Raw genomic sequence first — 17,276 nt, 5'->3', positions numbered from 1 at the left:
CATTTGTCACATAAAGTAGATTTAATGAAAGAAGACAGAGGGGAGATCCCAAACTCAAAGTATAGTTGCTCTTGCAGGACCCAAAACCTGCAGCAAAAAGAAAACAAAAATGAATGAGAAGGAAATGTTGGACTTTTCTGAATCTACTTGTTGTGAGATTCCAATTTAGTTCCACTTTGTTCCTGAATAGTTTGCTCTTGACTGAGCAGAAGGGTGCCATGGAATTTGAGACAACCATATCTTAGTATTTTAAAAAACAACTGCAAAAAATGTTGTAAATGAACTGTTATTTTAATGTGTCAGCTCTTCAAATATACTCATTTCTCCATTAAAAAGCAACAAAAAAAAAATGCTTTTAAAAAATATAAGGTGATGGAAGGAAGTTATAATCAAATGGAGCTGTTACAGGAATCAAAATTTGCAGGTGTGATAATGTTTGTATTGTCAGACAATGGCATGTTTGAGGGCCCACTTTTGCATCATCTAGACAAGCACCACCAACTCATGAGTGTCAGATGACATACATGTGATTTTGTGTGCATTTATGTACCTTGAAATATTGACTTGCACTTTGGTGTGAATTTGCCACAAAATGTTTGAAAACCAATAGAATAGGGGTTTGCTACCAAACATCTGGGTTTAAAACCACATTATGTTTCTCAACAACTCTTCTTCCTCTTTTGTCCTTTAGAGCCAATGGGCTCAGGACCTCATTTATGATTTGCTTCTACTTCCTGCAATCGGTGGCTATGGCGCAAGCTTCCTTGATGGTCAATCGTCAATTTTTGATATCTTCCTCAATGTGGTTTCTCCACGTTGTCTTTGACGCCGACTTTTGAAGCTTCTGTTGCACCACAGGAGCTTGAATGGTATCAGCCCGTGATCCCAAGTACTTGAATTTGTGAACCTGAGCCTTGAGATGATGGTTGTTGTGATTTGGCACTGCATAAATAAAACTGAATAGAATAGAATTGAATTGGACTTTAGCCTGTATGAGTATGCATGAGTTCACTGTGATTCCAAAAGGGGTGTCCGTGTCTGTGAATATTGAACTATCATCAGCGAACATCAAATGAGTTAGGAAGCCATCTTCCCCAAAATTGAACTCCAGTGTTAAATTTTTCTCCTTTTTAAGAGCTTTGGAGAATAGTTTATGAGTCACCTTTACTAGTTTAAACATATTTGAGAGAAAATAGTTTTCGTTTTTTTTGTATTTAAGTGGAAGTGTAATAGTAATATTAGCCTCATCTGTAAGAGATGTCATAGTTTGATATAACCAACACAGTGATATATTGGCTAAAGAACCTCAGAGGACTTGTGCTTTGATATGATAATATGCACTACCTGGCGAAAGTTTAGATATTTTTACATTTATCTGAACCAAAGATTCAACCACAGTAAAAAAAACAAACAAACAAACAACAAAAGCACTTCTTTAAGATTCCTGATTTAAACATCCTTGTTTATGTCTGGTATCACATAATGAGGCACTGTGACATCCCAAATCTATAAATTCATGCAAAGTTTACTGCCTTGAAATAGAGTTAATTGATTCAAAAGCTATGTTGGCATTATTTTCCCAACTTTAGTTTGAGTTCCCAAACTTTTACAATTCATGGTTGCGGCTTTTTCTCGTCACACTTGTTTCTGTGGGCATTATCAAGCGAAGCGATTTGGGACAGATGAAGAGATAGATGTGAGAGCCGAAGACTTTTAGCTTTATTATACTTGGAGAAAAATTGTTTTGTTTTTTTTTGTGTACGCCAAATGTACCAGTTTTGGGGGTCTTCATTTCTTCTTCAAATACAGATTAAACCAAAAACATGTTATATTTCTGATATGAAGTCAAAGTGGGTTGCTCATTGAGAACGTCTTAGCTATTTTTATACAATCAGCTGTTTACGAAGCAGCACTCCAAAGGCCTCTGGGATCAGATGGTTGTGACAAGTTCTTAAGAATGTTTTTTTCTCTTTTTTTTGAAAACAGAAAATAAAGAAAGCCATAGACCTCTAAACAACCAGAAACATGTTCTTGCACCACACTGTGAATAGGATGGTCTCTGTAGCCTGCAGTTGTGGGGGTGTAGGAGGAGGAGGAGGGTGCAGGCTGGTTGGAATCAGTGACATTCTTCAAGGCCAGTGTAAGATTAAAGACCAGGGCTGTCGTGCCTCTGATCATATATTCACAAAAGATACCCTGTGAAGAACACATCTTTAAAGAGAGGCTGGCTGAAAATAACACCACTACTTGTGAATATTTGTGGCAGGGTATTATACATATCATATAAATGGTCTATTACTGAGTAAGGCGCTTACAAACCAAAGACTTTTTTTTTTAACTTGCCCTTCTCATTTTTTCGCCCTCTCGTTTGGCACAGTTGTGTGAGCAGCTGCCTCCAGTGGCATGAGTTTGTCCTCTGTGATGTTTTATGTGTGTAGAAATCACAGATCCTAGATTTGGATTTAACTGAAAGACTTTGCAGTCTCTCTAGCTCTATTTTTTCTGATCGCAATACCTCCAACATTCTAGCATTGTGGCATTGAGCTTAAAGAGCACTGATTAAAAAAGCTAACAGCCTTGGGCACAGTGTGCAACCACAAGCATTTATGCAGAAATGAAAAATGTCAATAGTGCTTCCTTCCATAATATTGCCTATTTCTCCAGCACATAACACTGGCCTGTGACTCATGAACATAAATTCAGTGCACATAGTATACTAAACCGAGTAATGATTAATATAACTTTCATCTTGGGTTTGCTTCACTTGGTGTGGCCTTGAGCTTTTTTATAGTCATGGCACAGTGGAAAAATGTAATGGCTTGCTATTCTGCATGTCCTTCAAATAAAATATTTCCATAATGGATTCTCATTGGTAGATATATATACATAGACTGCACCATAAGCTTTGCCCTCTTTGTATCTTTCACAAGAGAGTTAATCAAAAACTCTGCTTGATCTCACAGCCCCTGGAAAGCAACAGCAAATGGCTCGGCTGCTGAGAAGTATTAATATAATAATCAAGCGTTTCAGGTTGCTCTTAATTCAATTGTCTCTCTTAACATTTCCCAGCTATGTCAATCAATGTGCCTGCCTTGTCTTTAAAGCAACAGAGGAGTTATCCATTCCGGCACCATTAAAACATCAATGTCTCATTTCTGCTAAATGGCAGAGGAAAGATAATTGGCATGTGTGCATGCATATTAATTAACTGATAATGAGACGATAAGGCCCCCTCTTTATCTGCAGGTGTGGAGCCACTAATCAATTGGCAGTGAAATGGGGTAAAAATGCGCTTCTTTTATCCCACTACTGAAATTAAAAACCTATTTAGTACCACGTTTTCCAACAAAGTGCTTTTCATTTATCTTCTCCGGCACATTATTCAATCACACTTTCCATTTGTATAATGGTAATATTTTCATGTAATTTCCCACTGCCTCTGAGATGGGTATTTTTGATATGGCTTTGTAAAATGGCTATTCCATTCCAGCTCCATTCACTGGTAATAAACTTACAACCTATATTTCAGATTAAATGTCTTCAGCAAATGGAACCAGCCTCAGACGTCTCACAGCAGCGGGGGAAGATCGCTCCTGCTCCCTGGTGGCGGCAAAGGGAACTGTTTCCCCTTTCTCTATGCCCCCTGGTGGCAAGGAACATAAAGTTCTGGAAGCTCTTCTCAATCCAGCTCTTGGCAGCAGTTTGTTATTTGTTGTATAAAGACTGTCCAAATGAACACCGGTAGCAGCCCTCTCATATGCAGAGCATCCCATCTAGCTGAGAGCTCCAAGGTACACAGAGCTAAGACATAAGTTGACTGTCTTAAAGAGTTGCTGCTTTAGCCTGCAGCAGTATTGGAAGCATTTAAAAGAGAGTGTTGTAACTATCAGCTCTGACCAGAGGTGTGTGAGTGCAAGTAAAGAGGGGGAGGAGAAGAGAATGAAAATAAATGATGAAAACAAAGCAAGGTACGCCACAGGAAACGGCGCCTAAAAAAGAACATAAAGGCAACAGAGGTACAAGACAACACAATGTAATACTCCAAACGATATATTTATCACAAAATAGTTTCTAGACTTTGACAATAGGAGTCAGATTTCTTCAGAAGTGTGCGTATTTGATTATGTGTGCCTGGCCCAGATGACAGACAATGATGGACAGTAGTGCAGCGTCGCCTCATCCTGCTGACAGGTCCTCCTTCACCCTTGGACAGGCCAATCTGTACACACAGCAACACAGACACCACAGAACCCTTCTCAGTCACCACGCAGCCCATTTGTCACGTCAAACTGCTTCAGAAAGACACGGCGGTCAAGTTACAGAGGTGATTGTATCAAAGTGACCCCTATGCAATGGTCATAAATTGCTTACTTTACAGAGAGATACTGTATCCTTGTTCATTGATAGAACTAAAATGAGAATGAAAGGATGTAGTCAGGTAATAACTAAAAATCTTGAAGGCAGATTATGAGTAACATTTAAGGAAAAAATGGTCTTACAAGAAGAGTTAGGTACGGTGTAAAGGTGGCGCTCAGCTGGAACTCTTCGTTTTTTCGTCTTTTTCTTTTTCTGTTGTTCCATTCGTTTCCTCTGCAGGCGCCTGCTTGGTGGACGTGGCAGTTTTCGGCCTGTCCTCTGGCGTTTCAGAAGGGTCAACCACTGTGGCCCCCCTACTTGTGTTGCAGCCCATGATTTTTTGAAATTTGAGAGTGTGCAGCGTGTCGTTCAGCTGATGGTTGTCCACAGGAGTATGAAGTGTCAAAACACTGGTCGTCTCCTTAAAACTTGTGTGTTGTGGGCTCAGGTGCATTTGTTCTCCATGGCAACTATATGACTTCCTGTTGTGTTAACTTTGTTAACTTGATGGCCTATTGGTTTTATTTTACGGTCCTTTGTCTGTTGTATCACATTGCCTTTTTGCAAATACTTCCCTAAGCGACAGTGGTTGAGAATTAACTCTGAAGCATGCCAAAACATGGTTACTGATAAACACTGAAGCGGGCTGTGTGTCAATCACAGAGTAGCTATGGTTACTGACTTTTCCACAGTGGAAAAATTTGTGTTTTGATTCCCTTGGAGGAGTGAGTTTTATCCATCGTCATTTCACAAAATCCAATTTACATCAAACTTTATAGAGCAGAAAAAACAGGTGTAAAAGTCAACAACTTGCGATCACAAAAGTTACAGTAAAAAAATATTTTTTTTTTAATTTAGATATCGGATCTATACCTGACATGTTTCTGAATTATCTTTTTGTGAAGCGTCTTTCAAAATCTTTGAAAATGGGTTTAATATACATGTTAAAGTGGTTAATTTGTATTGTTGTAAAGTTTACAGTATTGCGATATGCTGGATGATGCAGAGCAGGCTGTGGTGTGCATGGTCACTGTGAAGTTAAGAGTGTCAAGGCTGTCCGACATCCAATTAAATTTAAGGGGATGATGCTGTTTAGATTCATTCACTGAATTTGACCTTTTATACTAGCTTTATAGTGTCTAGGGGTTTGCTTATATCTTGCTGAATTCAACTGCCTAAATCCACAAAGACCAGTAAGCAAACGGGTCATATTCTGGACACAAAGTAAAATCTACTGGAGCTAACAATAGGAATTCTTACGTGACGTATTTCTAAGTTATTCCGTCACTGAAGTGCTACACCTGAGGGTTACCCCACCTTTGAAATCGCAGGTTAACCCTTGATGTAACACAACATAACAAAAAAGAAGGAAGCAGTATATTGTGGTGCTATTCACAAATTAGTCACCAATTAAATTTTTCAAGGAGGTAGATTAAATTAGCAAAATTAGCAAAATAAAACGACAAAATTCATACAAAAAAAATCACCACAAATAGAACTGCAGCTGAACTGAAATTTTAAAAATTACATAGAAATAGAAAGGTATCTGTTCCATTGCCAAACCCTAGTATTTTACATGATGTTGCACTGGTTGGCAGTGTTTTCTGGAGGTTTCTGGCCCTCACTGGGTGAAATTGGTTGCAAAGAAAGCGCTGCACTGAACTGGTTGGGAAATAGACATTTTTCGTAGCAACAGGTAGTTGACAGGATGTCACTGACTAATCTGTAGGCCTGCATGACTGGGATATTAGCAATCATTTTCCCAGCGACTGCCACTAACCTCCAACCATTCACAATCAGCTGAGGACTGCTCATTTTCCCCTTTCATGATGGGTTATTTGCTGGGTGGTTCACTTGATCCCACATTATTAATTATCATCAAGCTAAAATCTTGTGGTTAGAGGTCACGTGTCTTCAAAAGCTCGGTAATACCTCCTTATTGTTAAACTTAGATTTAGAGAAACTTTGTTGCATCAGCAGATGATAATGAAGCCAACTTCTGCCAACTGACACATGTATCATTCTGCGCAATAAATCTCAAAGCAAAACACTTTTCTGTTTGGAAAAGAGCTTTAATAAAATCACCGTTCAGTTTTTGAGTGATGTCCTGTTGAATCAGCTGTGATACTCAGTCTGTAATAAACGGTGGCTGAAACTGCTGACAGGATTTTTAAAGATTTATTGAATTTGTTTTAGCTTCTACATTTATGTTGACCAGTGCAAGTTTCTGCTACTGTAACAGCACTTTTCATTTATTATTTTTGAAAAAGTCTTACTTTAGTTTATCCTCAATAATTTTGCGATAAGTTGAATGTAAAAACAACTTTAAATTACTTTAGAGTGGTATGCATCAAGCCCCTAGTATCACCAATATGCAGTCAGAATCAAATCACTTCAAACTTCAGTACTCATGCAGGTCATAGACAGAGGTTAATGTTAGTATGTACACTCAAAAGTCCAAAAGTAAGTCAAACATAAAAAACAGATCAGTCTAGTGAGAACAAATGAGTACATCCTCAAATTAATCACACAGGGCCTTCAAATATGGTGTCAGTTATTAGTCTCTTCTTAGAGAGTAATAAGTCTTATTTTAACCTCAGACATTCAGGGTTTGGTGTTCCCCTGTTAATTTAAAATCAATAATTCTGCAAATTATCTAAAAAAAAAATCTTGTAGCTAAATAGCTGCCAAATTTTCCATAACGCGGTGCCTCAGCAAATTATGCAAGTCTCCAAAGACCCCAAACTTTCATCAGAGGATCTGCGGTTAACTCTTTGTGTTGTAGACAGTGCAAAAACTTGACCTGCACAACAGGAATGCCCAAAAAAATACCCCCCCCCGCTTTTTTTTTTTTTTTTAGCAAAGCTATAGTTTTACAGTTAACATAAAGGCAAAGACCAAGGCTACTAAGGCACATCTAACACAGAGTTGTTCAGCCATGATAACAACAAACAACAACAATAAACAACAAACAAAACAAACAACCTTTATTTGTCACATACACAATTATACAGAGTCGTGAAACTAAGATAACAGAATTGTTAAATTTGTGCAGAAAAAAAAAACAATTTTCGCCCAGATTTCTATTGGATGCATTTGTGGATACATTTATGTTTTCATATTACTGTAAATATTAATTCCTGTGGATGCAGACAAACACTAACTAATCTGCCTTTTAGTTGCTAAAGACCTGTCTAAGTCCTTTTTTTTATCTAAGAAAAACTCACTGGGCACTTTGTAGCCTTGTCTTTCTTTAAATTCATACAATATCATGAAGGACACTTCCATCAGGCAGCAACCCAGGATGACCAGTCTTCTATTATTGTGCTGGGGATAACGTGGCTTATTCACAGACCTCAAAATTCCAAAAGTAAGTCAAACATAAAAAACAGATCAGTCTAGTGAGAACAAATGAGTACATCCTCAAGTTAATCACACAGGGCCTTCAAATATGGTGTCAGTTATTAGACTCTTCTTAGAGAGTCTAATAACTGACACCATGACTTATGGTATCAGAAAAAATGGTTCCAAACAAAAGAGCCAAGCAACGGAAATTTAGTACTTTGAGCTGACAGAGAATTTGAGAAAAAGCAAATGTGTGCTTTACTTCCATCGGATTGGGGGTTGGGCATGTTAGCTGGAGTAAGCTAGACCTGGTCCTGATTCGTTCTTGTAATGCGATCATTGAATACATTCCTTAGTCGTCTCTGCCAGGCTGACTGACCATCCAAACGAAGCCTTTTGGCTGAGGATCCGTCTCCTTCCTCATCTGTATCCAGTGATACCGCATAGCATCGCATGTTTGGCGACCTGCCCGTTTTGATCATGTTGTTGATCTCACGCAGAAGCTGTGAAAAGAAGGAAGAAAATAATATTCTATTGTGTGCGAGCAAAGTCAACCATTTTTATCCACTAAATGATTTCCAAAACAGGAATGTAGAATGTATTCAGTATCTTCAGCCTAGATTGTACCCCAACATTGTACCCCTACATTTTTTAAGACGATCATGTGAAAAAGAAAACATTATATCCACAGACCTCTGGGGGACTTGAATTGAAGTAGTAGCAGAGCCCAGTTCTGTGAGGGGAAGGGGTTTCTGTGTTGTATGGTGAAATGGAGATGGACGGGCTGTTCGACAGTTGATAACAGCGAGGCGATGCTTTCCACTGTCGAGGGTATGGAGACAAAGGAGGGGTGTCTCGCTGGACAAGAAATGAAGTGTAAGCGTTACATGGAAAATAAACATTTCCCATTTTTACTGAGTTCTTAGTTTTGTGACATCAGCTCAGAAAAAAGAAAAAATGTTCACTTACTAATGAGGTTTGAGCAAACTGTTTGGCAAAATGCTGCATCTTTGTCGTGTAGACCTGGTTGTAAAAATGGATGAGATTGCCCCGCTCCTCCTGCCCAGGTCTTGGATAATGTGTTGATGGTGTGTTGGGGGTTAGGATAGTGCTGCTGTGCTTTCCATTATCTATAATCAACAATATAATAAAAAGTCACTTATCACTGTGGAACTACTCTTGGATAATGGATATAATGCAGGTAAAATGTTGTAAGTGAATCATTTGGTAACTTGATGGGTGTCATTTTTCTTGTGCAATGAGGCATTGCTTTGAGTTCTACCTCTGTATAGTACTTTATTTGGATCTAACACAACACATGCTGCATTCGTTTTCTTCAGCTCTACCACCACCAGTGCCACTGTTTCCGAACCACATAGCCAGCTAACAGTACATGTGCATTTCTTCGCCCACAGTGGATTGCAGGCATGTGAGCATGCATTACACATATAAAGCTACGATGGCAGTGAGGGCAATGTGTAGTCCCCTTTTCAATACTTATCGGGATGCATTATGTACATTACTGTAATTACAAGGCTATTTTTGTAAATATGTTTTTAAAATAGTGTAAAATGTATGACTTTTTTATTTAAAAGCTTTCTTACTGATGGCAGAATTTTCCTCCATCCTTTCTGAAATCAGCACGTTTTTGCAGACCTGCAGATAGAAACGGTAAACGCTGAAACAAGTGCTTTGAGTTGCTGCTGTCAACCTGCTAACCTCCTTGCAAGACTGAAATACTCATGTAAAGCAGGTATAATGATATTGTCACGGTCGGTTAAAAAATGTACCTGTTAACATTAAAACATTTGATGATCAACACAAAACAGAATGTTGCTAAAACTGATGGAATCTTGGAACTGATACACGTTTCAACCTGTATCGCTATATTTTGTTAATTCACAGCTGTGTACTAAAGACAGCAAAAAATAAAACCAAAAATAAAGAAACTTACACTTTTGTTGGCACGTGGCTGTGACTTGTAGAATTTCATTATCTGTTTGAAGGGTATCTCCATCTTGGTAATCTGTAAAGGCAAATGCCACCACTTAACTGCTGAGTATGTGTTTTCCAATGAAGTCCATGCATTTCCAACATCGATTCTTTTAGGATTACAAATACAGTTTTCCTTTAATTTCATGTCAGTGAAAATCGATAAAAATTCAGAACATTTTTAAAAAGGCTTTTTGAGCTGTCAAGTGCCCTCACAACAGTCTTTAAATTTATTTAAACACCAAGTAGTTCTTTTCCATAAAACTGTAAATCTGTAAACCTCCCTGAAGGTTTTACTTCTCCTTGGTCAGGGTGGAGTCAATTTGGGGCAGGTGTCCAGCATCAGAGGTCTAAGAAGTCTGGCCATTCTGATTTACTGTGGCTTTGATTTACTGCACCATCTCTCTGTTTGCTGTTTTCTCCACCTACATCTTGCTGGTACTGCATTAGTCATCATCTGCAAAATGCTGGTATATCTTAGCCCACCCTGAACATTTAAATGTATTCCCCACTCCCTAAGAATTGTTTAAAGTCTATTACTCATCTTCTCTGAGACAACCACTTGGAAACCTTCTTTGCTAACTGCATTTTCCAGTTGCATTGTCTTGCATTATTTTAGCTGATTCTGTGCCTGTGCTGAAGTTGCTTTTCTTTCACTCAGCAAACAAAGTTGATGTATTAAACTTCTGATGGTGTGGTCACTTTTTGTCTGAATCCTTTCGATATAGTAGATTTAGTTTCTTCAAAATGTTTTAGAGACCCGAGCATTTCAGAAACCTTCAGAAACTTTTCTTACGTGTCAGTTGTGATTCGCTTTACCGTACAGGTAACTTGTTAACCTAAAAACAATGTTACGTATAGTAATACATAACATTGAGTAACCTGTTATGTACCATATGTAACAGTTTACTCAAATCCAGGGTTTCTGTTTCAAGGAAAGGGATACAAGCTAAAAGAATCTGACCTTTTGTACCAACGAATCTCACTGTGTGTGAGATTGTGTTACTAAATAACAAATAACTGTAATTTGTAACACATATCACATCGAAATCTGACATTACTATACTATTCCTCCTTGTTTGATAATTGAATTTTCACTTGGGTGGTGTAAATATTCATGTAGGTTAATTCGATTCAATTTTATTTTATTTAAATAGCACCACATCACAACAGCAGTTACCTCGAGGTGCTTAAAATAGGTGTAAAACTCTTACTAAGACTAAGACAACATGTCATGTTGTAAGAATAAGTGTAAACTGGTCAACTGGATAAGTCTTTGAAAAACTTCTTAGTCCTCTTTAACCATCTCTTTCACTAATAATGGGCTCTAGACAACAGAGACACTTCAGATATTATAAAGATACTATTAAAACCCACCTTAGCTATGATGTAGATAGCACACATGAGCAGTTGGTCCAGGTGACGGTCTACCATTAGACAAGAGCAGTGGACCAAGGAATACTCAAAGCAGGTCCAGATCTTTAATCGCAGCTCATCAGATATTTCCAGCGTGGAACACAGCTCCCTTAGGCGCTTGGCCATCAAGCTGTAAACCTGAGATAAAGACAGACATGACCACACTAAACATGTCATATAACAACGATGGTAACTGGACACATGATATAGAACTGACCTTCCGAGCAAACAGATGGAGGGAGCTGCTTTTCTCTTGTCTGTTTATAGCTGATGGGGAATGCTTCTGCTCTGTCCTGGCTGAGCGGTTCATCCCCAAACTGACATCCACTGGCAAAAACAGTTTACCACTCAATCTATAATAATAGTGTAAACAGTTTGCAGGGAGTGATTTTATTTAGAATGAGTCTTTAGTGCACTGTGTTAATACCTCTCGGCACACCTGGATCCGTTTGCATTGGACCTTCGAGCCTATTTGGATGCATTACCTACATTTGACACAAGGCAAAACTCTCATTAAAACCCGAACTGTTCAAAGAAAAATTTAATTGCTTTGGATATGTTATAAAATTTCCAAAGATTGATCATTTATGATGTCAGGCAAAGAGTATTTGTGTTATTGCAAACCTGTTGGCAGGTGGGCATATGGCCCTCGTTGGGTGTGATTTCATCCCACAGTGGTGAGTCGCTGGTCCAGGCCAAGTTCTCCAAAACCTTTTCTTCCACTTGGATGAGGTGTGTGACCACATAGTGAGGCAAGCCGGACCCGACCCGCCAAACAGGCTCAATCACCTGTGAGAACACAGAAAAACAAAAGAGAGAGCATTCAAATCACATACTAAATGTTACTGTATCACTAAGTGTACAGTATATAGCAAAAAAATACCTTCCAAAAGTGGTATGGTGCCAGTTTGAGGATCTGAAGGAGCAGTGGGAAGTCACATGGTAAGCTGTTTGAGGTTACGGCGATCTCCAAGCAACAGGCCACCAGACAGCGCTGGAAAAGATCATGCTCCAAGATGCCCTGCATCAAACACACCTGTTTTACATGCATTACAAGCACCAGCTGCTTTACTTTAAAGATGACTCAAAATAAATAAAATATATAAGTTATGAGATCACAGGTGCCATGAGACATTTATCTGTGACTGCTCAGTTTATATGGTCAAAGCTCAGTTCCATCTTTGGCCACCAGATGGCGTGCACTTACTGAGATGTCACTGAAGCCCAGCCTTTTCCTCTCTTGACTGATCAGGTTCTCCAAGATTCTGTGATACCAAACCCCTGCCTCGTAGCAGCACTTTGCTGCCAACTCTGTGAACAATATTAGATAGATTATTTTTGGCACGTATTAACAACACAGGCTTTATTCCAGAATTTCACACCTGCTATCAAAAGACAGCCTGCTCTCTAATCATAAGAATTTCGGCTATCAACCAGATATACGCTGGAGGCCACATTCCACTGTAAAATCATCACTATACCTTTAGTATTCTCATTTCCCTCGGCGTCCCTGTAATGCTGTAGAAACATTTGCAGCATGCATTTCAGTCTTGTTTGAATCGCCTCAGTCGAATCTCTGGAGCAAGCCCTGAATCCAAGGCATCGTCGCAGAAATTTGAGCAGGACAAAAGGGAAATGGAAAATGTAATTAAACAATATTCTGCCATTGGCATAAAGTGGAGGTGTCAGTTCTAAAATGTAAATGAACGTGTGCTTTTTAAAGCTCTTGCTTACAACAGTAGAAACTATACTAAAGAATTCCCAGTACAGAAACTTTATCAGCTCTGTGTGTTTACACATTATTGATCTGGACCACACCCTCAGTGCCTTTTAGCAAAACACCAGATGTTAACTACACTATGTAGCTGTTAAATTGATCTAGCCACATTTGTACAGCGTGTGCGGCAGGCTGATGAAAGATCTGAGGCGTGTTGCGCTTTATTGCAGCTATTAGTACCGCGAGTATCAGTATCAGGTTGACGTACACAGCCTACACAGATAAACACTGTGTGAGTCAGTAATGCTTTGTAACTGCAGGGCTAACCTCAACATTGCGATCAGACAGTCACTAGGGCCAAACCTTGGCTTTCCCACAATCCCCTGTGGCACAGTTGCCATGGTGACCTCCTCACTCACACAGGATGAGAGTCAGAGAAGGAATCAAATGGACACCTAAACATGGAGTGAAAAAAATACACATTTTTGTTTACAAACTAGAGGTAACTTTGCATGATTCATAATTGAAATTATAATTTAGCTTATACGAGGACTTGGTGCATTCACTGTCAGTGGGACCTGAGGCATAGGCAGACTAAGCAGCAGCTTATCACACCCCAGACAACTGCAGCGTCATCAGTGTCAACTACTGATTTAATCATTTTCATTCTAAATGGCTAGACGTGGTTCTCTATTGGACAGTGTGCTGGCAGACCACAGCGAGCTGCAGTGAGTGTGTTTTGCCACAGGGAGGCAGTGTCCAACATTTGTGGTACAATCAGTCTGTGTGCTACTCTTGCTTGCGCTGTTGTTGGTCTGTGCAAGTCACGATGTTATAACATACAAAGTACTGAAGGAAAACCAAGTGTTAGAAATAATAAAAAGCGTCCACTGCAGATCACTGTCTGCTTTAATTCTGTATTTTTGTGCTTTGATGAATTTTGGCACTTTTACGGTTCCTAGTGCACTCTTACTTTCACCCCCACTCTGTTCCAGTTGGCTTGTCAACCAATCAGCGATCAACCTACATCCAGTTGCGCGACTTGCTATTTTAGAGGAGCATGTTTGCATAGGTTAAAAACCCCTCACTGTAGGCAAATAACTCGAAAAATAGACGCAACCATTTGACAACGACTAACCTAAGAGCAACTGAACAGGGCTGTGGCTCAGGTGGTAGAGTGGGTCCGCTACTAATTGGAAGGTCCAGGTAGGGATGTCCGGCTCCTCCTGGTCATGTGTCGAAGTTTCCTTGGGAAAGACACTGAATCCCAAGTTTCATCTGTTGGAGTGTGAGTGTGTGAGAATGTTAGGTAAAAGTGCTTACAGATAAAATCACTGTATGATTTTGTGTGACTGGATGAATTAGACTTTTAGTAGAAAGTGTTTTGAATGCTCAAATTAGTAAAAAAGTACTAAATAAGTACCACTCCACTTACAGCTGCACTGCTATAAAGCTAGCTGTTTGTTAATGGACTGCAACAATTGTGTCTCAAAAAAATAAAACCACACTTTTAAGCCTGTTATAGTGGACAAATGGTCAAGCATGGAGAATATATAGTTAATACTGACTGGTGATGGATTTAACTGGGAAGGGTGCCCAAAACAGATTGTGCTGAAGGCCTCAGTTTAGTTTCCCTTCCCCTTCACCCACTGTTGTTCAGATTAGCTGCCCCTCACAAGCACAAGGTTTGACCAGGAGGTGGGCGGGGCTTCTCTATAGATCCCGCTTTAAAAACTGCTTGAAACCAAGCATTTAGAGCAGTCAGAAACCTGGGAATTAGGGATTGTTAGTAATGTGCTTTAATTGTTTTATTTCTGGCAGGTATAGTTTTGTTAATGCTGGACACAGGATTACTTCGCCACGCTAAGTTCTAGCTTAATATTTAAGCATATTAAAATGAAACACGAAGTCTAAAAAGACGAGTTCTGGAGTCCGGGGACCACTGTTGCAAAAGCTCTGTCTCCTTTATGGTGCACATCCAACAGGTCCTGGTCACATAACCTCAGGGACCCGCTGGGGGACGTATGGATGTAAAAGCCAGCTTATTTACAGAAACATCAAACTATTGTCTTACACCTGGAGTTTTATATTTGCTGCAGCCTTTCTTGTTATGGATGCATTAGATGGCCTGGTGGTCTTGTTGACAGCACCACTTTCCCCTCTGTTCATTTGCCTTTAGTGACTCATCTGTACTTCCTGCTCTGAGCAGGCAGCTGTGAATAGTCACTTTTGTTTCTGTGCACCTCACATACTGAAAACCCAAGAAAAACATCTCAGACTTGTTTCCCTGTGCAGGGCAACTGTCAATTTGGCAAGTCGTGCAACAACAGAATATCTTGGATGCCAGAGAAGACTCATGAGGAAATAATAAGTTAAATACTAAACCGTCCTGGGCTCACGTGAATAATAATGGTGGATAATATTGACTGTCAATCTCTAAAAAGTGTGTTTCAAATTTAATAATTCTGCAGATCTGCTGAGAATTGAATACTCCGTCCCCTGGCGGTAAAGTCCCCTCTTCTTTTTACATTCTCTTTGTGTCTTACCACCAGCCTGAACGAGACTCTGTTCCTCTAACCATTCTCACATGTGCTGTTTATTACTGCCTGTGCTGAGTCAGTCTACAATGACTGCAGATGGCACTGTAGGTGGAGAAGAAGCAGCTTTGCTCAAAAATGTGCCATAAGGTTTTCAGAGTAGAGCATGTCACACTCAACATTACTATTATGATTTCCTAATATTTCCCTTGATCTGGCTATACTTTTTCCCCCACTAACAAGACAAAATCAGAACCAGAATTAGTTTAATTCTGACCTTTTGCTTAATCTCCAACATAAGGACATTTCTGTATACTTTTGTGATCATTGCAGCTGAATGGATGCCTTTTGATTCTCTGTGTTCCAAATTTGCTCACAACTTACTGTTCGTGTTGGTTGAAGCAGCGGCTGTCTGATGCGTTTTCCACGTGGAGGAAACGGATTTCACAAAGATGGCGAGGTTAAATGGCAAGAAAAACTCTCATCATGCTCTCCGACTTTTACTCCAAATGCTGATATCAGTCCAATGGCATCTTAAAACATCAAGTTGTGTCTCATTCTGACTGACTTCCAGCTGCTGCATCTCAGAAGAGACAAACAGGAAGTTGGAAGCATCAATATGCATGCAGCTTCTCATAAATATGAATCACACCCTATCTTGTTATCTTCAGCAGGAAGATCCTGGCAGCACGGTGTCGATTTAAAAACACCACAGATGTGTTTTCTGCATGTTTGTTTGCTGTTTTAATTTTGCTAAAAGCTGGCACAATATCTAAATCACACCCATTTCCTGTTTCCTCTGGACTGGACTCCACTCAAGTCAACTTACATGCAACTCATGTTACGTGAAAATAGGCCTACTTTCACTTTCTAACATGTGCTAGTCCCTCAAAGAGAATTTAAACATCGCCTTTATCTTGGTTTATAATCAGAATTTGTTATTCAGTGCATTAAAGCCTGCTGAAAAATAGCTATATAAATGGTTAATGTGTGCAGAGGATTATTTTATTCTGCAGCTTTTAGGAACACTGAAGCAGATCGTGTAACTGTTGCATTTTACTCCAAATAGTCAGCTGACTTCTCCTGCAGTTTATTATCTCTGTGGAACTTTCAATGTGGCTCAAGAAAACAAAACTCATAAACCAGGATCAAAGTCACTCACCAGTGTCAGTGGCTCTTCTGGGGTGGTGTTAGGTCAAACTGACAGACTTCTGCTCTTCAAAATCTCTCCTGTGTGTTTGTCTAGTAGCAGCAGAGCAATGCAGCATGATTCAGTGCAGCCAACCTGCTGCTCTGCAGGCTGAGGAAGTTCAGCCCATTGGCCTCTCACCATAGACAAGCCTCAACTTGTCATCTGGTCTGGTTGCTAAGATAAGTGCCAAACAGCAGTAGAAGCGGTTAAACAGGTCACTGAGCACCACCCTGAGGAGAAGGGAAGGACTTGCAGTGAAGAAAGGCCCTCTGCTGCAAGAGTTTGGTATGTAGTTTTGTTCATTTCCAACATTGCTGGAACAATATGGACACTAGAATTCTGTATCTACTAACGTTTATGCAGTGTTTATGTGCAAATGGATCCATCAAATTAGCTGTGAACTGAATGTTGTTTTAAAAAAAAAAAAAAAATTCACAAGCAAATATGTAATTGGTTTTTTAAGAAAATACTCAGAGTGAAATAAATTATCAGGTCTCATCTACAGTGTTAACAACAAAACAGTTTTTTTCCTACTACTCAGTCAGATATACTTACCTGTTGTGTCTTTGCTCTACGGCTTAACAGTTTTATCATTGTGTCTGTTACTGTGAGCTAGTGCCCTGTTGCAGTATGTGTGTAACTAAACTAATGTTGAGGCTACACAAATATATTAAATTACATTATTATTAGTATTATAATATATATACACGTGTGTTTTTGC

At 39.4% G+C, this 17,276-nt stretch overlaps 1 protein-coding gene and 2 long non-coding RNA genes across 5 annotated transcripts; 1 reads left to right on the top strand and 2 right to left on the bottom strand.

The window, feature by feature from the left end:
* Positions 1-4,034: 4,034 nt before the first annotated feature.
* Positions 4,035-4,911, bottom strand: LOC102080475 (uncharacterized). Its single transcript, XR_265662.4, has 2 exons — positions 4,500-4,911; positions 4,035-4,219 (listed from the first exon to the last, which is right to left on the bottom strand). It is a non-coding gene; the product is annotated as an uncharacterized LOC102080475 (long non-coding RNA).
* Positions 4,912-7,326: 2,415 nt separating this feature from the next.
* On the bottom strand, positions 7,327-16,708 carry LOC100712326 (retinoblastoma-like protein 2). Of its 3 annotated transcripts, XM_025907594.1 has the most exons (15): positions 16,526-16,708; positions 15,748-15,940; positions 13,154-13,281; positions 12,591-12,697; positions 12,317-12,420; positions 11,993-12,130; positions 11,734-11,898; positions 11,537-11,594; positions 11,327-11,436; positions 11,071-11,247; positions 9,656-9,727; positions 9,306-9,357; positions 8,671-8,831; positions 8,395-8,559; positions 7,327-8,204 (listed from the first exon to the last, which is right to left on the bottom strand). In XM_025907594.1, exons 3-15 carry the CDS (start codon positions 13,225-13,227, stop codon positions 8,004-8,006), a joined length of 1,584 nt encoding a protein of 527 aa, XP_025763379.1. In that variant the 5' UTR covers positions 13,228-13,281; positions 15,748-15,940; positions 16,526-16,708; the 3' UTR covers positions 7,327-8,003. The 3 variants fall into 3 exon arrangements, with proteins under 3 accessions (XP_025763379.1, XP_025763384.1, XP_025763375.1); XM_025907599.1 differs by lacking the exon at positions 13,154-13,281 and having other exon boundaries at positions 16,526-16,707; XM_025907590.1 differs by lacking the exons at positions 15,748-15,940; positions 16,526-16,708 and adding an exon at positions 13,965-14,102.
* On the top strand, positions 14,027-17,200 carry LOC112847008 (uncharacterized). The gene is made up of 2 exons (XR_003220268.1): positions 14,027-14,114; positions 16,610-17,200. It is a non-coding gene; the product is annotated as an uncharacterized LOC112847008 (long non-coding RNA).
* Positions 17,201-17,276: the final 76 nt, after the last annotated feature.

The sequence above is a fragment of the Oreochromis niloticus genome, linkage group LG1, assembly GCF_001858045.2.
Source record: "Oreochromis niloticus isolate F11D_XX linkage group LG1, O_niloticus_UMD_NMBU, whole genome shotgun sequence".
Classification (NCBI taxonomy): Eukaryota; Metazoa; Chordata; class Actinopteri; order Cichliformes; family Cichlidae; genus Oreochromis; species Oreochromis niloticus.
The sequence above is the reverse complement of the archived record's forward strand: the minus strand, read 5'-3'. Positions and strand labels throughout refer to the sequence as shown.